The 25073-nt window shown below is 34.1% G+C and overlaps 1 protein-coding gene across 1 annotated transcript in view; it reads left to right on the plus strand.

Moving 5' to 3' along the window:
- Positions 1-25073, plus strand: part of LOC142319672 (uncharacterized) — a 138869-nt gene that overhangs the window by 61802 nt on the left and 51994 nt on the right. The window contains exons 11-12 of the mRNA XM_075357221.1: positions 4146-4382; positions 20403-20591. Of these exons, the coding sequence (XP_075213336.1) occupies positions 4146-4382; positions 20403-20591 (426 nt within the window). The remainder of the gene's footprint in view (positions 1-4145; positions 4383-20402; positions 20592-25073) is intronic.

The raw sequence follows: 25073 nt of genomic DNA on the forward strand, positions 1-25073 counted from the left end.
AATAAAAACATTTTTATTCACTCTTGCAACCAGTTTCAGTGACTGCTGATCTCACTCTAGCATCAGTTGTAACAAATGACTGAAAACAAAATAAAAATTTCTGTATATTAAAATCATTAAGATGGGTTTAATAATAGAACAGGAAGACATGTGCTGTCAATAAACAGCAGCGGATTTCCCTAAACAAGTATTTTGCAGAGTTTCTTACGGGTCATGGTGCTTTTTGGGGCAAGCTGGCAAAATTTGACTTGGTTGATAGGGGTTTATGCCTGCAGTGCAGGGTGTTAGATGACACTTTTCATGTTCTATACGAGTGCAAGAAATATGACAAAAAGCGTAACGAGATAATTTGTCGACTAGACATTCTTAGGTCTACTGCTGAATTTGCATCAGAACTGGGGTAATCAGACCGAATGGTCTATAGTTGCGGAATTCATGGTTTATCTAACAAAAGAAAGGATAGCGAAAGGGTTTAGTCTTAGCTGGGCTTCCTTTGTTTCCTTTGTCCTTTTGTTTTTATTAATTCTTTACTAGTTATGTTATGGTTTATGTTTTAGTTTAGTTTTATGTTTTGTGTGTTTTAATTTTAGTTCAAGTTGTGTGTCAGACTCACTTTTACCTCCTATAGGTGATTTCAGTTCCTTCACTCAACAATTGAGGATTCAGTCTTCTTTCAGACTAACTGAAATGTGTTTTGTTTCAACATTTCCACCTTTGTTAGAAGTACACTGATGCGAATGTCACTTGCGACATTCACATCGGCGGCACCTTGACTGAGGATAAACTCCAACATGTCTACTGCCGATGTTTTTAAAGATAACCTCAGGTAAAGCCCCTCAGGGTTAGGTACAGAGGGGGTGGCATGGCAACTGGAAATGTCACATAGTGGGTCTCTCCCCATGGGGGTCAGAATGTCAATAAACAACTCGCTCAATTATTGACAAAAAGCAATATAAATATCTTACTTCTGTAACCTGCAGGACTGTATAATATAATATTTTTCATTTTAGGACTTCATACCGTACATCTCGTTGTCATTATTTTTTTTATATAATGCTCTCTTCTTTTGAATTACATAATTTAAAATTATTTTCTTCCATATTGAAAATTTTTTAAATATTTTTTTCAGCCATTTTTGATAGCTCAGTTTTTTGTTGGGTCAGGTTCAAATGAATGGGAATTTACTGTAATTAAAATCAAAATTCTGATTAAAGTATCAATCCTAATTTACTTTTGGGCCACCAATTAGATCTGTATTACTTTTTGCTCCTTAATACATTAATAATGTAACTAGAACAAATAAGTTTTATTTGTTTATATCAGTAAATAAAAAAAGCAAGAACTTTCAAGATTGCTCCTTATCTTACTAATAACATGGTTCCTCATTAACACCTTTTTTCTAACACGTGAACCACCAGACATAAGAGTATTACTATGACAACACATTAACAAAAGAGCAATCAATGCATTACAGGTATCTTAAACAGTAAATTAATTTTTGTAGAAACACAAATTAAGAAAAAAGCCACAAAATCACACAATAATAGAATAAAAAACAATGTCTTAGATGTTAGTATTAGTATTTAAAAATTCAGACAACTTATAAATTTCAGCCAGATCATCACCTGGAACACTACAACAAGTTTTGGACACGTGTTTTAATTTGCACCACAGTTTCACATATAATGCACAACAAGAAAATTGTGATTAGCCATTATATGTTAGTTATCTAGTTGGTATTATAAGACATTCAAAAATGGCATTAAAAATCTACAAGTTAACCTGATGTGTCCAAACTCAAACAAAAAAGAAAACATCTATATTTAATTAAAACTATAACTTTTAAAATGATAAACCAAACCAGATTTTATAAAGATAATATTTTTAATAACTTAAGAACATCTTAATTCACTTTTGCAACCACTCTCAGTGACTGGTGCCATTGTTCTTAATGTAGCATTAGATGATGTTATTGCTGGTAGTCACTTTTTATTGGTAGACTTTATAATTAAAATGTGGTTGAGTAATATGTCAAATTTGAATGTGTGTTTTTCAGTTTATTATTGTTTTATGTTTATATATTTAATAATGTTAAGTTGGTAAAGATGTGGTCCTTTTTTGTCAGAACATCAAGGTTGTTGCAATGTTGGTGGATTTGTGTCTATGAGATAGCTGAAAATTATTGTAAGTAATAAAAAGCTGAAATATGTTGCTATAGAGGGCTTTTAAGAATCTTTGTCTGAAGGAGAATATAATTTGACCAATATGAAACATGTTGCAGTCAGAGCAGTTCAGTTTATATTTCATAGTCATTGAGTTATTTGATGATTGTGTTCTGTGTGTAATGACTTGTTTTGTTTCTTGTTCTGAAGACCTAATTTTAATCAGTTTTTTTATTTGAAATACTTTCTGTAGGATGTCAATGTGAAGTACCTTTTTCTTATCTTAGTTTTATTTTCATTTATTTTGTGTAAAAGAATGCCAATGAGAGTGCTTTTTTTATCTATATGCCTGTGCAAGATATTTTAATTTGTTGAGTTCTATGTCTCCTGATTACTAATAAATAATTTAAATTAAAAGATTTACTTGTCAACGGGTTTTTAATATTGATAATTGAAAAATTTTAAATTTCTTGTATGTGTATGTAAGTTTAACTTGAATATAAATATATCTCAAATAACATTCATTAAAAACTTTTGAAGTCTTATTTATTTGTAATTTTTTTATTTATTTAGTATCTTCAAGTTTTTAATTTACTGTAATTCATGTATTTATAATTTAAATTATTAATAAGGACTATTAATCACTCTTTTTATTTTATAACTAATTTTGTATTTTGGAAGGCTGCTCTTAAGGTTTTACCAAGCAATGGTAAAACCTTTGCTTGATCAATCAAAAGCAAATGCTACGGCAATTCCTTTTTTATTCATATCATAATACACCTACCCATTCCTAATATGATGTATAAAAAATGTGCATCACAATAAAATACTTAATTGGAACTTGGTTCTATGATAAATTTATGTCCGATGATGAAAAGTTTTTTAGTGTGGAAAAACATGGGTAATATCTAGCCCTAAAATGGACATCTTTATTCTGTTCGTCATAGCAATTGGCTGTAATGTGAACATCAAATATTCCCAGAAAAAGAACTCTGACTATTACCTCCTTAATCTCAGGTACTTAACATGTGTCATAACCACAAGAAACATTGGAAACCGGCAGTGTAGTGACAAATCATTATACCCCTTTCTGTAGGGAAACAGCGGTTTTATTCACTACTTCAAGGGAATTATACTATTTATTAATTAAATTTTGGGTTTATTGTAAAGAATATTATTCATTTACATTGTTATTTTATTTTTAATTTATAATATTAGTAATTGTTTTCATTCAACACTAAACTTAACATAAATATTATCAAGAATACATTTCGGTTTAATTTATTAATAATAGTCAATCATAATCTAATAAATTACTACTTTAATTTTGGTTCAGCTATGTTTTTAATTTTCACAGTTGCGATTATTGTTATTAATATTTATTATATTACTGTTGCTCAAATATTAATTGTATAATAATTCAAAATTATAAGTTTATTGTTTAATTTAGGTTAAGTATTTCTGATGAGTCATCAGTTTTCTAAACACGGTCCTCGTTATTATACTAAAAGAAAAATTAGTGATAAAAAAAATATTGCTAATTACCGAATGACTTATTCACAGTATATCTAGTCACTGCAGTACAACACAATCTTATCACAGGAAACATGCCAGTATTTTTTTTTTCATCAATGTACTAATGATAGGAATGGTGCTAATAATAGCTGAATATTTCAGAATTTTAAATAAAAATTTTGAAAATAATATAACTGAAGGTAAAATCTGACATTTGACCGACTGATTTATTTTATTATATATTTTAACTCCAAAAAAAAATCAACTAAGTAAATGAAGAATTATTTTTTTTTCTTGTAAATAAATCTTGAAGAGCTAGTAACAACTAGTAATTTTCCTAAATCATGGTAGTTTAAAAGAAATATGTAAATTTATCAACTGGTATTTGTGATATTAAAATCACATGCGCTAGTAATTTAAAATTTTATACTTGTGAAAATGATTTCCTTTATTTTTTTATCATTTCAGTTTCATATCTGGCTAAATGCTATTCAGTTAGATGAAGAGCTATTGAAAAAGAAAGAAGACTTTTGGCTAAATTTAATTCAGGAGTATTTTACATCTAAATATTTTATAGTAATAGAAAACCAAAGAATTAATGAACAAACTGTGAAAAACCCTTCGATTGATTTTTCATTTATAAAAGCAAGAAAGACTGTACAGAAAAAATTTAGTTACTTGCATGCAATTGAAGATTTGAATGAGGTAATGTTTACTTTATTGTATACGATATTTATATCCTAGACAATATGTTAATGCATAGGATATTTTATAAATTTTAGTAAAATATTATACTAATATATTAATATATAATATGAACTATAACTGCTAATTATAATGTATTCTGATCCTCTTCTTATCTTCTTTGTAATGTGTCCTTTGAAATTCTAAGTGGATTTTGTACCCTGGTTCATATTTGTCTGTTCATTATTATTTTTAAATTATGTTCATAATTTCTGCACAAACTTCTAGTTGAGGATCTATGTGATTAACTGGCTAATTTTTAACTAATTTTTTTTCACTAGTCTAGCTTTTAAATCACAACCTTTATCTAATGAGAACACACTGTAATGCGTTATAAATACGTAATATATGTTTTTAACGCACTTTAATTTAAAAAATGCTTATTTAATTTCTTTATGCATTTAGATAAAATGATATAACCGATTTATAATCTCTTGGACAAAAGATATTAACATACTGCAGTCATTTATAGGTCTATATTTATATTTTCTTATTCAAGGATTTGTAGATTGATAAGGCCATTTTTGTATGGGTGATTAGAAAGCTCTTCTAATGGATTGATGTTTGTACTCATCTCTATATTCTTCTGTAGTGTTTAATATGAATCTTTGTTGGCGTCTCTCCGAGTAGTTCTTTCCAATGATTTTTTCCTTAATTTCTAATAGCTTCCACAGCCCATATTTTTCATAACTTGTGTATATGTTAATATCTTCCCTCTGTCTACTTCCTTCAACATAATTTTTCATTATCGTTTTAACTTTGATATCATAATAACTTGTAAACTTCAGCCTATTCAAAAATGAGTTTTAACATTTGTTTCTATTTCAACTTTGCATGTCTTAGTTCATGCCAATTAATTCATTTCTCCTTTTTTAGACGGTTCCAAAGTTTCTTTTCCATTACATTTCTTTTCAGAATTCTTCATTAGTAATGTTATCGCACAATTTTTTTCTTTGGCATCCTTTAATAGAACCTTATTAAAGGATTTAATTCTTCTTTCCCTTGTACCCAAATCTCATTTATGTACAGAGTTGTATTCCAAAGATAAGTATGTAATAGTCTCTTCCAAGTTTCCAGAGAGACTAGTGTTCATTATGAGAGATTATATTAACCTCTTGTCTCCCGCTGATCACTATATTAACCACTGGTAATGAATTTTTCAAATTCAAATTTCTATGAACCATTTAACATAGAAAAAAGATTTTTATATGGATTTAATCACAACGCCTTGAATTATGAGAAAATGCAATAAATATTACAGCTGTATATAGTGTAGATATTTCACAAGGGATCAAACACACAGTACTTTTTTTTCACTGACGTCATTGTTTAAGTCGTAGTATTTTGGTATTTTTTTGGTTTATTTGATTCTTATGTACATTAGCGGTTTGTTATATTTTATATAATTGCTATGCAAACGTAAATTCAACAGAATAATGAGTGAACTTGACTTTTATGAAAGGAAGCAATAATTTTAAATTCTTTTTTTTTAAAACCATACTTGTTCTTTATTCAAAATATTTTTATACATGTATCAAAAGCAAAACATTTATATATATATCAAAATTATATTTATACTGGTTCAATGACACAAACGTACGCACGTATACTCCTTTACGTTTACCAAAATCTCAATTTTTTTTAGTTACAATTTTCTGAAATGTAGAGTGTTTTTTTTTTATTTATATAATCAGTTTTTATCAGATATAAATAAATTTTACGTCAAATTAACCAGAAAAGTCTATAGTTTATATAAATATAAAAAAACAAAGTTCACTGATCATTAAAAAAAAAAAACTAAAAAAAAATTGTAATTTTTTTTATACCATGTTTGTGCGCGCGCAACATAATCAAATATTAACAAAAATTAATTTTTGTTGAACAATATAAACTAATAACGCATTGTTAACATACCCTCATTTTTTCAGATTTTTTTGGATGAAAAACAATTCAGTAATAGCGAGATAAACAAACTTTTACTGAAATCTCAATTCGCATGTGAAATAAAGCGGGAGGTTAAGGGTTAATTGTTTAAAAAATTCTCCTGCAGGCAGAAATTCCTTAGTTCAATATTTTTCCCATTTATTGCAATATGTGAGTTTCCAAGTTCTCTCCTGCTATATAAGATTACTTTTATTTTTCTTTGTTAATCCTTAAGTTACACTCCTTCATCATTAATTCGTCTACTTTCTTCAACCAAATGTTAAGAACCTTTGCACTCTCCACTACTTAACAAAATCATCAGTGAAGTACAATGTACTTATCTTTTCTTGTAACCAGCTGGATTCTTACCGTACACTCCTTTTTTAAAATGTTTACGTCTTCATGCTCATTCCATTTTTAATCATGGTCTTTTCATTATCTATATCATCTTTATACATATTCAACATTACAGCGATAAAATTTCTATATGGTGGTTATATTACTGTTTTATGCAGTACATTTGATTTTATTAAATGACGATACCGTAAAGTTTTATAGTTTATTTCCATACTTCAGGAATCTAAGTTGATAAGGATATCAAAATCATATTTTTTCCAATGAAACAGCAGTCTTTTCTTTCACTGATATTAATTTTATTATGTAATAAAGCTTATTTTACTTTGGAATGAAAAAATAATTGGAAATGAAAATATAAATACAAACTTTGTCTGTAGATATATAAACTGATCATACTCTATCAATCTTATTTGTAACAATTGTTCAAATCACAGTTTAAAAACAGAATAAAAAATATAAATTTCAAAACAGTGGTAAAAAAACCATAATGATAAGTAATATTTAAGCAATTAATTATTGCTTAAATTTAGATCATTATTATTTTCATTTAATTCAAATAATAAAATAATTTCTCATCTTTTGTTTTTGAAATATAATAGTTTTCAGTAAATAAAAATAGGTACTTACTAATAATTTCCAATGAAAAGTAATTAAAAATAAAATTTTAGGTAAGGAAATATTTATGATAGTAGCAATTAAGAGTATATACAAGATGTTTATGTAAGGACTGTAAAACAGTTTCAGATGGAGGGTACACATCCCTTGAATGTCCAACAGCATCAAGCTTGTTGAGTGTTATGTAACACATTAGTAACACCCCTACCACCCTTATTTACATTCTTTTGAAGGCTACAAATAATGTTTAATTTTCTTATAATTTTAAGGAGTTTGATTTTTAAAGAGTTTCATGGTTCAAATCCTTTTTTATCCATAATACAACTTTACAGGGATCACAGCATAAATTTTTGTTTATTGATTTTTTTTTAATATACTCAGTTTCATTTATAAAAGCTGTTAATCTTTATTATTGATAGTTTAATTTTTATCTTATGTTTATTTTCATTATTATCATTCTATTTTATTTATAACTTGTTTTTTTTTATAAACATTGTATCTAACATATACAGTATTATAACATATAATTATCTTGTTATGGGTGATAATAACATAATAATACACATAATATGGATTGGAATGAAATGCAAGGGTGTCTGGAGACATTTTATCACTCTATTCATTACAGAGTCTGGAAGTCAGTACCTTGCTGCTGGATCTTTTAATTATATGGCAGGTATTTAATTTTCTCGTGGTGATTACGTATTTAGGTGGGTGGAGTTGAGGATTGTGTTCCTGTCCTTTGTAGATTAGGTTCTGACGTGTTTTTACTTGGATTATTCCCTGGGGGATTAGCAAGATATCTGTGTCCTTCACCCAATGTAATACCCCTTCAGTCCATCCACTGAAGGCCTTCTAGTTTAGTAGGAATTTGCGAAATTTTATTAATGGAGGACTTTTAAATTTTAAAATAAAAATTTTCACTTTTTTCTTACGCTTTACAAATTCTCCCTTTTTTTTGTTACTCTTATTAACTGAATTGGTCTAATGCCCTATTTTTAGTCAGTCTAGTTCCATCCTCTAAAGACTCAACATGTGTTTGTTACGGATGTATAATTAATTGATGTAATAATACATATATGAATTACAAGTTCAAAGTATAATAAAAATAATTTATATTATAAATAAAATAAAGACTTTTATTTATTTTATTGAACCAGCGAATAATAAATATTTAGAATATTAAACCTAACTTAGGTATTGATCCAAGGTGGCATATTATTCAACAATTTTAGTCCTCTGGCCTCAGATATAATCTGCAACTTTAAAGAATCATCATTTTTAGTCTTCCAGAACTACAGATATAATCTACAATTTTGAAGAATCATCATTTTTAGTCTTCAGAACTACTACAGGTGTAATCTCTAATTTTGAAGAATCATCATCGTGATTTTCCAGAATCGTGGATATAATCTGAAATTTTCAAGAATCTTAATGTTCAACAAATTACTACCATAGGGCTTGCAGCAATTTGATCTACAACATCATTTACATAATATATTTTTTAATCTATTATTTTATTTTATTTACGTTGCCTCATCATTTATGTAATAATATTTGATTAATTTCGTATTTAATTTACTTTGTTAATAATTCACTTGTTAATTTAAATTATTATTATGGATAGGGAACAATTACTTAGACTACGAGGGTTAGTAAAGGCCACTATAACTAGGATTGGCACATTTACTCACAATTATAATCCTTCACATAGTCATATTCCCACCTTACAAATTAAATTAAGGAATCTTCGTGAATTGCAAGGCAAATATGACATCAATCAGAAATTGAATTGCAATATTTTGATGATGTTTTAGCTTCAAATCATATAAAAGTCGAAGAAGACTTGTGTATTTAAAGTCCAAATTGCCAAATTTAATAATCAGTTGTCAAAAATCATCTAATCAAGAATTTAATTTAAACAAACACAACTATAGGCCATTAATAATTTAATTTAGAGGTAATGTTTTAGAGTGCCAGCACTCTTTTTATATATTTATTGATTTAGTACATAATAGAGATGATTTATCTAATATTCAAAAATTATATTATTTACATTCCTCTTGGAAGATGAAGCCTTAGCTATCATTAAAAATCTGCCAGTAACAAATGAAAATTATGTTAATGCTCTAGAATTATTAAAAACACGATTTGATAACATGTATAAAATTGCATTTCATAATGCTGAGTGCATTTAAAGGTCAGATTCTACAAAAAGAGAATCCATAGATACTTTATTCAAATTTATTAATGAAATTTTCTCATATGTGAATTTGCTTGAATCAATGCAACTTCCTGTAAACACATGAATTTATTGTCATCCAATTTCGAACATCAGAATTGGACTACAATGTCTCAAAGGAAAAGTTGTCAAATCAAAGGTTTCCCTCTCTTAAAGACTGTATCAAATTTCTTAATTCCAGAACTTCAATAAAATATTAATGCGTTCACTTCAAACATGCAAGTGAAAACAGAAAATTAAATAAAAGGACAGCGTCATAACAATTCAATCAAAGCTTTTAACAAACACTTTACCTTGAATCATAACAATTTAAAAGAAATAATGTCTGTTTTTATTCAGAATTTAAGTTTAAGCAATGTTTTTTTTGTAGTTCAAACCATCATTTACAACAATGTAAAGAGTTTTTTAATTTTTCAGTCATTGAACACAGAGACTTTTGAGGCATAATAATTATTGTTTTATTTGTTTAAATAAAGCCATTGTACTAATGAGTGTTACTCAAAAAATTTATGTATTATTTGTACTAAAACACATAATACACTTGTTCATATGGACAAAATTAATCATTCTAATTTAGATGACAGTAAGCCTGAAGGTACTACCTATTGTTTATTTAATAATCAGTCAAATGAAAATATACTTTTATCAACAGCCACGTGTAACACCAATGATATATATGGTAATCACCATTCATGTCAAATCTGATTAGATTCTGGTAGCCAGGCAAATTTTTGCACATATAAATTTGCCTGAAAATTACACTTTAAACTTATTATAAATTATCTCCCCATTTCAGGCATAAATAACTCATTATCTCACTCCAAATGCAGTGTTACACTTAACATTACACTCTCGATGTAAGAACTTTTCATTCAGAGTGCAATGTGCTGTTTAATTTGATATATCAGTCAGCCTTCCATCAACATTTAACATTTCTAATCTTAATCTTCCTCGTAATATATTTCTAGCAGATCACAAGTTCAGCATAGCAAATAACATTGACATACCGAATGGAACTCAATTCTATTTGAGTCTTATTTTGCCTGGGAAATTCATTAGAAATTCCAAATATCCTGTTATTCATGAAACTAAATTAGGATATATACTTAGTCGTCTCCTAATAACATGAAGGGCAACAATATTGTTGCATCTTTTCTTGCTCGTAACACTCATAAAATCTCTCAACTGCATTCGAGAATTTCTGGAAAATTGAAGAAATCGGTACTGATGCTTCAGTTAATGAAACTCTACATGTGAAAAACATTCTCAATCCAACACTACTTGAAATAATCAAGGCAAATTTACGGTGTCATTACCATGCAAAGATAATAACATTCAACAAGACGATTCCTTTTGTTAATGCTACAAATAGATTCTTATCTTTAGAAAGAAAACTAATCAACGATACCAACCTTAAAAAGGACTATACCGCTTTCATTAAGGAATATTTAGGATTAGGTCGTATGTCATTACTCAATTCCAATGATTTTTTAATTAACAAATCGAATGTGTGCTATTTACCCCACCATCCATTATTCAAGCCTTCTAATCTAACTACTAAAATTCGAGTTTTCTTTGACAGTTCAGCTAAAACCACTAATGGCCTACCCCTTAATGATACTTTATTAGACCTGAAGTCCAACAAGACCTATTTTCCATACTACTTAGATTCAGAATCCATAATTACATCTGACATAGCCAAAATGTATATCAGGTATTAGTTAAATCTAGTAATTCCATTTTATAACGTATTCTCTGGTGTGATTCTCCAGATCAAGAAATAAACACAAGAAACAAACCGTAATTTATGGGACCGCTTGTGCACCATATTTAGCTACTAGATGTCTAACTCAAATAGATAATGAAAATGAGAATGATTTTCCACAAGTCTCTAAGGCCATTTGAAATGATTTTTATGTTGATGATCTCATAACAGGTTCAGATAACTTAGTGAAGTTACTATTCCTTCACATCAAGAACAGAATTTACATACTTTAGAAGTTCTTTGGAATAATTCTTCAGACATGCTACTTTCCAAATTACTTATTCTAATGATTCTAAAAAAACATACTAAAAGAAATATTCTGTTCATTGTAGCAGGTGTGTTTGATCCTTTAGGACTCATTGGTCCTATTGTTTTCTTACATAATCATTTTATTCAATTGTGGCAAAGTATTACCCAACACGTTGCTAACACAATGGCTCAATTTATACAACCAGCTGCATTTCAATTAAAATAAAACGTTCCGTCAAACCTAACATTGATAGTAGAATTAATTCTATTCAAATACATGGATTCTACAATCCTTTATAAAAGGCTTTCTTTCTTTCTTTTCCTGTTAAGCCTCCGGTAATTACCTTCTTTTCTTCTTCTTGACTTCCAACTAACTCTTGACTTCCTAACTCTTGACCTCTTTCTAACTCTTGACTTCCAAATCAACTGATTTGGGAAGACGCGTTCACCACTAGACATTTACATATGGATTGTTTACACCAGCCATACAACTTTTTCTAATTTTCTTTGTTCTAAATCAAAATTATCACCCTTAAAACAAATTGCACTACTAAGACTTGAACTTTGTAGTTAACTACTTAATAAATGACTTATGTCATTTATTATTATTAATATTAAATGACATATGTTTAAGGTAGTAAATACCTTTGTATTTACTACCTTAAACATATGTTTTAATGAGATATACGCAGATTCCACAATAGTACTATACTAGATTCATGGGTAACTATCTAATTGGAAAGGTTTTTTTAAACAGGTTTTTAGCTTGGCATTTCTCCCGCCACCACCCCATTCGGTCACCCTAAAGCACAAGACTGAATGTCTGTGCCACAAACGGATACTGAGCCTTGAAACAGTTTAGTGACCAGTGTTCTAACTAGCTCCTAGAGCTAACCTAAAAGCGTGAGTGGAATAAGCATGGTATCATACACCACTCGCTTGCGTATCCCACCTCTCAATTGTCATAAATCACTAAAATGGGTAGGAGCACCCTGTCAACTACTAAAACATATATAACTATCAATAATTAAATTTATTTGTGAATGACAGCCATTCACTGCCACGCCTAGGCCGCTGAATGCCAGCAAGTACCTGTCCACCATTAAAGCGCCTGGACCCTTAATCTGGCTGGTAGACAGCCATACCTGTCGGTTAGCTTCCTACAGCAGCAAGGCAGGAGTCGTTTCCCTTAGACAAACTACTGATGTCGCTTGAATAGATCAACTGCATCAACGAACTCCCACACGGTCCGACAATGCAGCTCTCACCATATTGACTCCCCGCTTGTGAGCAGCCAATTTTCTCCTTGACCTCTAAGTTCCAGGGTGGCCTGAGTTCTGCCCCCCTCCTCTCCACCAACAACTGGGCAGTCGATCATCATTTGTTCGTTTGACTGGACCTCCCCGCAGACACACAACTTATCAGCTGCCAGGCGGAATCGAAACAAATATTGGTTTAAATTTACATGGTTGGAGAGCATTCGGGCTCACGTTGCACTTAAAAACGAAGGAGAGGCATATCATCCCCCCAAATCCTTATACAAGAATCTTCCTTATTCGCGGTGCGCCATTCTTGCTGCCATGCTTCCTTCGCGAGGTTGTAAAGCCTCCTCCGCAGGTGGGAAATGAGCAACTGTTCGAAATTTAGAACCGGTGCATTGAGGTAACCGTTCCGCTCCAGTACAGGCCCGGCTCAAAACCGCATCCCAGATAGCTCGGCCTCCTTGCCTCTTCGCAATTTCCACATGGCCGCCCGAACTTTCACCACTAAATCGATTGGGAGAGCCTTTCCCAGTACGGTGGTAGCCTCGTAGGAGGTTGTTTTAAAAGTGCATACAATTAAGACTCTGCGCTGGGCACTCCTTAAATTTTGAATAAGAACTCGATTTCTTTCCAATCTATGCGCCCAAACGGACGCGGCGTAAGAGGTCATACTTTCGAAGACACCTCGGTACACCATGTACAAATGATGGCCCGACAGCCAATAATTCTTTTTAGTAATCCTCCTAAGCTTGTGCATCACAGAGACGGCGTCCGCTGCTACTTGCCTAATGTGGTTGCTAAACAGCAACTTCTTATCAAACAAAACATCTAGGTACTTATGAAGTCGAACTCGGCTGATTACACAGCCTTTATACTTAATACAAGGGTTACGACTGTATGATAATTTGTCTGCACCTTTGAGAAGCATAAACTTCGTCTTGGGCACAGAAATCTTTAAATTTTGAATGTCCATCCAGCCCTCTGCTGTTGACAAAGCCTCCTGTGCTCGATCTTCTAGCTGCGGTCGTGAGTTACCACGAACTAACAGGAGGCAGTCATCGGCGAAAGCCTGGGCCGTGACTCCTTCCGGGAATGTCAGTCCCAAAAATCTGTCGAATGCCAGGTTCCACAACAAGGAACCGAGAACGGAGCCCTGCGGGCTTCCCCTGGTGACGGACTTTTCCATAACTAGGTGCGCATCCTTAAACAGAGCCCTGCAATCAGGCAAGTAGTCACGTACCACAGTCTGCAAGGATGCGGGAACATTGCGGCGTTCCAACTCATAGAGGACAGAACTCCAACACACGGAAGGAAATGCTGCCTCTTGTCAATAAAAATTGCCAAAACATATTTACAGTCGGCGTTTTCCACCTCGGTAAGAACATTTAAGATTCAATCCTCGATGCCAATCCTTTTCATGAAGCCATACTGGCCTCGATTTAGAAGTGAGTTCATATCGATGTTTTCCCAGAGCCATTCCACAACCAGCCTTTCAAGCAACTTGCTGATTACTACACTGGCAAGAGGCTGATGGGTCGATAACTGCTGACCTCACTCGGATTCTTTCCTGATTTTAAGAGTACCCTCATCAAAGCCACCTTCTAACAAGTCGGAAAGTAACCTCATCTTAGGCACCCCAAGAACAGCCTGCCAAGCGGCTCTCTTATGACAGACATAAGATGATATATCCGGGTCAAGTTGGTCAATACCCGGTGCCTTTCTCAGTGCCATTCCAGAAACCACTCTGTCTATATCTACGGCTTCCACAGCCCGTACGCTAGGGAACCTCTGCTTCACCCTCCAGAGCATCTGGAAACAGAGTATCCAGGAACACCTTGTAATTCGCCACAGATGTTCAAGTGTGTTCACGACCCCAAACTCGCATCGAACACTGGACAGCACGTACAATGACTGGCCGGTAACATGTCTTCGTGAGCTGCCTGGGGTTACGCTGCAACTCGCGCATGGAGTCTTGCCAAAACTTGAGTTTGGCTTCCTTGATGGCATGACCATACTCATTACCGGCGCGCCGGTAGATCCGCAGACCCTCAGCGCACACGTCATCAATGATAATCCCCGTTAGGGGGCGATACTGGTATCTTCTACTAGAAGATCTAACTATTGCGCGCAGCACGCCAAGGTCAGAGGACCATCACTTTTTCCCAGGTTTCCGCATGCGTTTAACAGACGGCTCCCCGGAAGCAGCGGTCATGACGGCTCCAGGCACTCCGATCAGCGGACTGGCCACCACCTAAGGGTCCGTCCATTGGCCGAGGCCGTCGTAGGACCCTAACGCAGCCAGTCTTGATGGCCTGGCCGAATTGTTCAGCCATCAATTCCACCTCCTTCCTGTGCTCTATGCGTCATTCCAACCCCTGTAAGGCAGCCGTACACTCGTGCCGCAGCCTGCCCTGCTCCTTAGTTACAGCGTCCCATGGTGGAGCTTTTGGACCACCACCATAAGCGATCCCTTGGGTTATAAGTCTATGATCACTCACACTGGCCTCAATCGGGCCAGAAGCCCGATTGCTTGTACAACTAAGCAGATCGCCCTTCACCAAGGTGACGTCGATGTATCTTTCCCCCAGTTCGGAAGAAAAAGTCGGCGGTTCTTCTGCTTCGTTAAGCAAGTAGAGGTTCGTGGCTTCAACGAACTGTGTGAGGCGCTGGGGTCAGTGAGTGGTGAACCCCAGGCGGAAGGCTTGGCGTTAGTGTCCAGAGCAACTAGCACTCTAATGCCCGTAAGAACGTTCAGAAACCGTCCCAACTTCGCCAAGTCATCGATACTCCATCCAAGCTGGAAGTATCCCGACACCAGAACAACATTGAGCGTACCCCTTGTAATTCACACGACGGTGAATTGATCGTCAGAAAACTGAGGCATCCAGAAAACACCCAACGAGACAGAGCCGACCACGATCGTTACCCACGAGAATGAGTAATATCAACCCTGGGAAGCCGACCAACCTATCCCCGACCGTGTATGGCCCCTGGACCAAGAGGACCTCGAAGTCGTAATCCTCATGGTTTCATTTGTGGCCGACTGGAAGTGGTGCAGGTTTGACCGCCCCTGGCTCAAGCGTTCAGTATGGTGACGACCGTCCTCGAAAGCTTCTAATTCAGGCGTCGCCATACGACGTATTATGCACGACCGTCGTATGGCGATCTTTCATATCTAATTATGCTCGTCCGGGCTATGTCGTTCGATCTGCACATCTAATTGGAATGTATTTGTCAGCAATAGGATTTCTGAAATTCCGAAAAATACTTCAAATGCTAACTGGTATTACGTCAGATCCTCTGTTAATTCAGCAATGTATTGTCTAAAGATTGTGCACCAAGTAAATTACTTGACATGTCACTTTGGTGGCGGTCCTCAATAGCTTTCACGATCTTCTTTCCAACGGCCAAAAGATAATACGAGACGTTATCTGTAAAGTAAAGACAGGTTCACTGTAAAAAATCTTTTCTGAAAACTTACAAATTTTTTTATTTTTCTTAAACTACATCTTATACTACTTCTTCTCTAATCGCTACAGGAATTAAGACATTTATCGTAGCGATACACCAGCTTCAATATACCTTCGTTGTATTTTTCTATCGCCAGTCCATTTATCCACTGATTAACAGCATTTTAAGTTCATCGTTACCTGCGAATTGCTTACTATTCAAAAGTTCTTTCAATTTCCCAAACAAATGGTTATCAGAAGGAGCTAAGTCCGGACTATATGGTGGGTGATCGTAAATTTCCCATCCAAATGTTCTCAGTAAATTACGTGTCGGACCCGCAACATGTGGACGTGCATTATCGTGCAGCAGGCCGACGCCGTCGGTCAGCCGCTACGTCTCCGATTTTTAATGGCGCGCCGTAACTTCCGTAGAGTTTCGCAGTAGGCTTTTGCATTTATAGTCGTTCCACGTGGCGTGAAGTCAATCAGCTGTATGTCAAACCGATCCCAAAAGACTGTGGCCATCAGTTTGCGTCTAAATGGCTGTAGCTTGACCTTTGTCGGTCTAGTTGGTGATTTGAGGATGACGCCATTCAGTTGACGGCCGTTTTCTCTCAGGCGTGTAATATGAAATACAAGTTTCATCGCCGGTATCAATTGAATTAAGAAACTCATCACCTTTTTCTGTGTAGCGCATCAAAAATTCCAAAGCAGATCCCATTCGGATTTTTTTGTGACGTTCCGTTACAACCTGCACAAACATTTCTGAAGCCTAAATGGTCATGAACAAACGATCAATAACAGCTCTTGAAAAAACAGGCAAAAGAAGGGCGAGGTCGGAAGTCGTTGAGCGACGATCTTTTCTGATTTCATCATCGACGCGTTTCAAAAAGTCCTCTGTGATTATCGAGGGCCTTCTCGAACGTTCTTCATCGTGTACATTAATTCTGTTATTTCTAAACCGTTCACACCATTTTCAGACGTTTCTTTCATTCATTACATTATCACCGCACACAGGAATCAACTGCCTATGAATTTCAGCCGGCTTAACGTTTTGACGGTTTAAAAAACGTATGACAACACGTATTTCACAGTCGGCGGCAACATCGATTTTCCTATTCATTTTATAACGTAATAACTCACACGTAATTAAAGATACTACAACGCCACAACTTACAGACCACAATGCAGTGTGTAAATTACCAGCGTGGCTATGAACGACACAGGTTCGCCAACCTTAAGAAGAACGATTTCCCAGCGGTCCTTACTTTAGAGATTTCCCTCGTAATATTACTTTTAATAACTGAAATATGAATTCTGAATGTTTAATAGAAAAATTCACAAATATAGTAACATCATTTGTTTCTACTGTTGTATTCGATTACACAAAACGATTTTCTTCACTGCACACTTTAATTCGCACGTTAGCTTCTGTTTTAGATTTTTTCATAACGCTACTTCAATTAAAATGGAACGAATCATCGGTTCCCTAACTACAAAGGAATTAAATGATACTCTTAACTTTTTTATTCAACCACCGCAACACATGTATTTAAGTAATCAAATAAATAATCTTAAAAACAATCAAACTACTTCTAATCGTAGCAAACTTATATCATTTGAGCCATTTCTGAATAATTTTGGCTTACTTCATGTAGGAGCCAGATTACAAAACACTCTGCATTACATTACCGTGTTAAACATGCTTTTATTTTAAATCCAAAGGCGAATATTGCAAAACTGATTATTAATGCTGACCGTTTGCATCTTTTGCATTCGGGTGTTCAATTAATACAGCATTATTTACGTCAGAAATATCGGGTTATAAATGGTAAGAGAATTATTTCTTCTATAATTTGTAAATGTACGATATGCTTTCGATATAATGCAAAAAGCCAGGTACAACATCTTGGTCGATTCAATTACCATCTTCCAAAGTTGTTCCTTCCCGACCATTCCCTACATGCGCAGTAGACTACAGCTGTCCAATTATGATTCGTCCTGGCGGACAGAGTTCTAAGACCTTAATTAAATCTTATATAGCACTTTTCATATGTCTCACTACTAAAGCTATTCATTTAGAATTAGTTTCTGTTTTGACTTCACAGTTGTTATTGCAGCATGTAAAAGATTTATATCACGTAGGGGTATACCTACTCAAGTCTTTTTTGATAACTGTAACAACTTCCGTTGCGCCAAAAATGTACTTTATAATTTGTATCTGTTTTTAAATTCAGAAAAATTAAAATCAGACATTCAAATATTCACAACTACACAAGGTATAACCTGGTCCATCTATTCTTCCCTCTTCAGCCCGTTTTGGTGGTTTATAGGAAAGCGAAATTAAAAGCGTTAAATTTCACATCCGTTGTGTAATTGGACAAATGTACCTTAATTTGAGGAATTACCTACAGTTTTAACACAAATTGAAGCCTGTCTCAATTTCCGCCCTATCTTCACTATTTCAACAGATCGTAGAGATTCAGAACCTCTATCTTCAGAACACTTCTCATAGGATGTCCACTCACTTCCTTGTCTGAACCCAGTTACCAAAAAATTAATCGTTTAGGCCGTTGGCAATTAATCCAGAAATTTATACAATAAACTGGAGACGATGGTCTAAGGACTATTTACATTATTTACAGCAACGCAATAAATGGCATTTTCCATCCCGCAATCTTTGTGTTGGAGATTTAGTATTATTTACCGATAAAAATAATAAGATATTATGCAAGTTGCTAAATATCTCTTTTACCACACATTTAAAGTGAATTTTCATGTTTGTGAGTAATTTCTTTTCTTTCTTGGTTACCTACTACTGTTAATTTATAATTTTTTAAACAAACATAATAAAATTATAAAACAGAAGAAGTTCTTTTTATTTATTAACAGCTGCCAAATTTCTATACGTCAGTTTTCCATAAAACACTATTGTTAGTTGATAAATTCAATAGTACGTATTACAGTTACAGGCTAGCCTGTTTCATTTGATTACTATTATTATTTTTTATTTGCTGACTGGAATTATGGATTTGCATAGTGAATATTTTAAATAATTTCTCTTAGACTTTATTGAGAGTTGTACAAATTTAAATGAGAAAACTATTTATACTGTATTTGTGTAGATGTTAAAGGTAATCTTTTATGATTAATTTTATATCATATTGTATGATATAAAGACATTTAGTCTTTATTAACGAGAGAGAGAGGTCTCTCTCTCTCTCTCTCTCTCTCTCTATATATATATATATATATATATATATATATATATATATATATATATATATATATATATATATATATATATATATATATATATACATATATATATATATACAAAAATTGCAAAAAAATTGCAATATATATATACCCTGAGTATGTATATATACTCCAATTGTTGAGTATATATATATATATATTCAACAAATGGTATATCATTTAGAGTTAGTACAATTTTTTTTAATCTTCAAATAACAATAATTGAAGAAAAATAAACTTTTCTGCTATTTACTTATTCAGTTAGTAAAAATTATAATGATGCTAACTGTGTAAATCTTTCTAAATAATTGTAAACTTTTCTATTGCATAATAAGATTTCTGCAATTATTGTTTGTTTATTGTTTTAATTAATTCTTTTCAAGCAATTTCAACAATATGCAACCAAAATGAGCAGTTAAAATTATTATAATTTCCACCGGTTAAGTAAAAAATATTCTTAAATTTGTTTTACACATGTAACATTTTTTGGCAAATGTAAAGTAATTAAAAAAGTATAATATACTTTTTTTTAATTATGTAGTAATAGTAAAAAAATTATCATTACTCCAAAGGAATTATTTGTTAATAGTGTAAAGATTTCCTCTACAACTTTACTCTGAAATTAACAATAATGAACTTAAATTTGCAGATGTGTGTACTGACATTTGTCAGCAGCAAGTTCACTTTGTACTGATCTACGTCTAGATCTGCTTTTAGATCTATGTTTTACTGTAGGATCACTTTATAAACCCTGAAAATTTTGAGTAAAGAAAATATATATAAATTCTCTGTAAATTGGGAATGACGAATGTTTTTAAAATTATTGATTTTAAATTAATATTTTAATCATATTTTCTTTAGGATAATAATGTAATTGAAATTACTGACACTGCAAAAACTACTTATAAGGATCTTCAAAATGATTTCAAAGTTTCAAAACACAATATAGTAACATATCAGTCTAATGGTGAAAAAAAACATGCAAAATTTGATTTGGATACTGTTCCTGTATTCATGCAACTTGTTGATATAAATACAAACTTTGTATACGTAAGTTAAATTAATTTTTTGTCTTCTCTCTCTCTCTCTCTCTCTGTGTGTGTGTGTGTTTGCGCGCGCGTGTGGGTGTGGTAAAAAAATTATCTATAATTTTCTAATAAATTATTTATGCAACTATCCATTTAATCAACTAGCTATGTAAGTGCAGTGAAATCTTTAGTACCAATAAATGTGGTTATAGTGTAATAATTGTTACATTTATTTATTGGTTATTTATTAGATGTTTATATAATTTATTTTTTCTTTTCAGTGCATTTTTATATTTGTTAATATATTATATATTTTTTTTTTAATTCTCAATTTGATTTAAATCTAATTTTTTACTTTGTAGAGGTTTTTCTAATTTGTTTCATGTTTTTATTAATGTTAATATTAATATTAGTTAAATAAAAGCTTTTTTAAAAAATAATTTTTTATATGTAATCAAATATATTTTTGTAATTTTTTTGCCATTAAGAAACTAATTACTGTTTTAACTTCACAACTTTAACTTACTGTTTTGTTTTGAGGTGCTGTTCCCTTCAATTAGATAGGTAATACACAGCAACTAATATGACTGCATTATTGTTGACTATAGATATTCGATACAAATAGACATGCTACACAACTGCTACCTGTTCTCAAAGTACAACCCAGCAGCAAAGTTGAAAAGACCCTTACTTAAAGAACATTCTGCCTTGTATTAATATTAAGTATACCAGCTTTCCCCCTCCCAATTAATTTTATACTTTTTGATGCTGTGCTAGGTTTTACTTGTATTTATTTTAACGTATGATTTATATCTCAACGTACTGTAGCAGAAATAAAGAGAAGAACAATTTTTATTATTAACAAGTAATTTTAGTGCCTAGTTTGTTATGATAGGAAAAATAGTACAAAATTAGAAAAATCCATGAGCATGTGATTTAAAACATTTTTTCAAGTTTTATTGAATTACTGATAAAGTTGCTGAATACGTGTGTTGATGAAATAACAACACTAATTATTATTAAAAAGATTATTAATGTAATAAAATTGTTTATTACTTTTAAAAGTCATTTTGATATGATATGAAGCTGAAGGAGGTGTGATTTTTTCAAAGATCAACAAAATTATTAAAATAATGTAAACTTTGATGAAGGTAAAGATAAAAGTCCTATGTTTTAATTAACAGTAAATGATGTTAAACATGTATATGTTAACAGTTAGTGTGCTGACTGTTTAATTAAAGGAACTTGCCCTTTTCTAAAATATTTCAGAGTTTGATAAGAACTATTAATGACAGTTATGGTTAATGATGCTTACATAGAATTTTTTTGGAGTTTTTTTTAATCATATAATGCGCAAAATATAAATCAGAGCTATCATTTCATTTAAGAAATGTTTGTATAAGAAATTTTCTAATTTTTGGATATCTGTGAGTAAATATCTTCATCACTGTTATTTGAATCAATTTTAAATTTTTCATCAGTCCATTTGTTATATAATTATGTAAAATTTTATTATAATACCATATCAGACATAAAATAAACAAAATTACCCTTCTTTCAGTTTCCAGTGTGAAATAAAATCTACAAAAATAAAATAATATTCCACACCTCTCTCAGTTGTTGAATAAAATTTTTCTTCTAATTGATTTGTCCAACAAATGCTAATTAGCAGCACTTATGTGTAGTATTATTAATGTTGATTGACATCTAAAAGCTTTCAGAGGTGTGACATTAGGACAGAATTCATTACAAATAATAAAAGAGGAGATGTTAATTAATATCTTTGGAATTTTTCATGAAATTATTGCCGACACAAAATTACAGTTGTGACATGGAGTACTTTACTGATTTGTTTAATTGTTATCCACAGAAAAACATGTTTTTCTTTAAATTTAAATGCATTTATTGCTGTTTGAAATGAATTCTTAACAGAATTTTGTAAAATGAAACAGTCTTTAACTTTATATGTATATATTTTTTTTTTATCCCTCAGTTACATAATTATAAAAGCCTATGTCATGTCACTTTGTGTCACTTTTGATGTCACTTTTCATTAGTCAGACTGCAGTCCAACATAAACTGAAATCAACTTGAGTTTAAATATTGATCTAAACTTTCCCTTCTTGTACACTTGTCTTTGATTAGGACAAGTACTCCCACCCCATCTGTAGGACAGGCCCAACAAGCGATTCGGACTCTCTTCTTGTGCCTGGAAGAAGTGCATGTGGAGCTGCGCAGTGGCTAGGAGAGGAGGTTCACTTTGGGTGAACTGGTGTGGGCGATCGGACGGCTGAGTGTCAACAAGAGCCCGGGCCTGGACGAAGTGACAGGACTGTTGCTGAGGAAGCTGGCTGCAGAACATCCGTGGGTGGTTCTGGAGGCCCTGAATATGGCCCTACGTGCTGGAAGCTTTCCCAGGGAGTGGAAGAGGGGACGGCTGGTCCTCATCCCAAAGTCCACCGTGGAAGGAGCAGCAGGGGCTTACAGACCGATCTACCTTTTGCCGTCGCTCGGCAAGCTGTATGAGAGCATGTTGGCGAGCAGAATAAAAGACGAGCTGGACGTCTCTGGCGGGCTTTCGCCGAACCAGTTTGGTTTTGTGCGTGGCAAATCCACAATCGATGTTCTGCGTAAGGTGACTACGTGGATCAGGACTTGTGCGGCGGGCACCTGAAGGACCAGACAGATCCCCTTCTGGTCCTTCTGGATGTCCGTAACGCATTCAACAGTATGCCGTGGCGAGTGATCCTTACAGAGATGGAGAGGCGAAACATCAGTACCTACCTGAGGGCAGCGGTGTCGGACTACCTGCACGACAGGTACCTGCTGGTTAAGACAGAAGATGGGAATATACAATTCCAAGTGCACGGAGTTGTGCCGCAAGGGTCGGTGCTGGGACCGCTGCTGTGGAACCTTGCCTTTGATGGGGTTCTACGGCTGGGGTTCCGGGGCAGCACGTCGGTGGTGGTCTACGCTGACGATCTGGCGCTGCTGGTGAGCGGTCGTTCGGAGCGGGAGGTGGAGACGCTCGCGACTTCGGCAGTAGCTCAGGTGGATGGGTGGCTGCAATCGCATGGGCTGGAGCTTGCGGTAGAAAAGACCCAGATGGTTGCAGTGGTAGATCGACGTCGCCTACGAGAAATTGGGATAGCTGTTCGGGGGGTTCGTGTGGTGGAGTCCTCGGCAGTCAAGTATCTAGGAATTTGGTTGGAGATGTCAGGTAGGTACACTAGACACTTAAGGAGAGCACGGCAAAGGCAGAGAGGGTGGTTACCTCCCTAAGTATGCTGATGGGCACCAGGGAGGGACCAAGAATGGCGAAGCGTAAGCTCCTGATGGGGGCTGCGACATCAGCACTGCTATACGCGGCCCCGATCTGGTGTGAAGCTTTAGAAGTCAAGAGAAACGAAAGCAAGATGGCTTCGCTTCAGAGACGGGCCGCTATAAGGGCGATAGCGGCCCAAAGGACTGTGTCTTGTGATGCAGCGCATGTTCTGGCGGGAATTCCGCCGATCCGGCAGCGTGCCCTTCATCTGAAGAGGGTCTATGAAGGTATGTCAAGGAAGGACTCGAAGGATATCATGCTGCAGGAGTGGCAAGAACGCTGGGAGGCTGTGAACACGGGGGCGTGGACCCGGCGGTTGATCCCGAGGCTGAAGGACTGGCTGGGGAGGAGACACGGAGATGTAGATTTTATTTGTGTCAGCTCCTCTCTGGTCATGGAGAATTTAGTGGTTACCTCCACAAATTCAAGCGGCACAGCTTCCCCAACTGTATCTACTGTGGGGAAGCTGACACGGCCGAACATACTTTCTTCGGGTGCCCGAGATGGCAGGACATGAGAAGACGTGCAGGAATGGATGGGGTCACGCCGGACACGCTCGTAGCCTTCATGCTCCAGAGCCGAGACAGTTGGAGGGCTGTCAAGGGTTTGGCGGCTGCAGTTTTACAATGAAAGGAGCGGGATTATGAAGAGTGGGGAGCAGACTGACAGGGAGTTGTCTGTCAGGGTCTGAGGGCTGCGCTGCATCGAGTAGGCTTAGCTGAATTATTGATGTCTAGATGTTTTATTTTGTGTTTGATTGGGTTGTATGTCATCTAACGTTTGGCTGAGCTGAGCTCAAGACTGGGTGGGCCAAGCAGCAAAGTAGGTTAAATTTCATTCATTTATTTTGTTTTTATTTAGTGTTTGATGTCTTAGTTAATAGTGATTTGATGTATATTTCTTGTGTTGTCTGCGCCAGAATGATAAAGGGACGGATTTCATTGTGTGTATTCTTAAATATTTATAGTATTACTGACCTTCACTGCCAGGGTGACTCAATTGTGGTTGGCGAAGCCGATGTTAGGGCTCGGAGAAGAGCCGCACGCAGTGGGCCTGGTTGTAGTAGCTTTATTGTTTAACTTGTTAGTTTATATTGGGATCTGGATGTAATGTGAATTCTTACGTTGTTTAATGTGTTAGGGTTTTTATTATGATTTGTTTGTGTTGTGTTTCTTGGTC

The sequence above is a fragment of the Lycorma delicatula genome, chromosome 2, assembly GCF_047948215.1.
Source record: "Lycorma delicatula isolate Av1 chromosome 2, ASM4794821v1, whole genome shotgun sequence".
Lineage (NCBI taxonomy): Eukaryota > Metazoa > Arthropoda > Insecta > Hemiptera > Fulgoridae > Lycorma > Lycorma delicatula.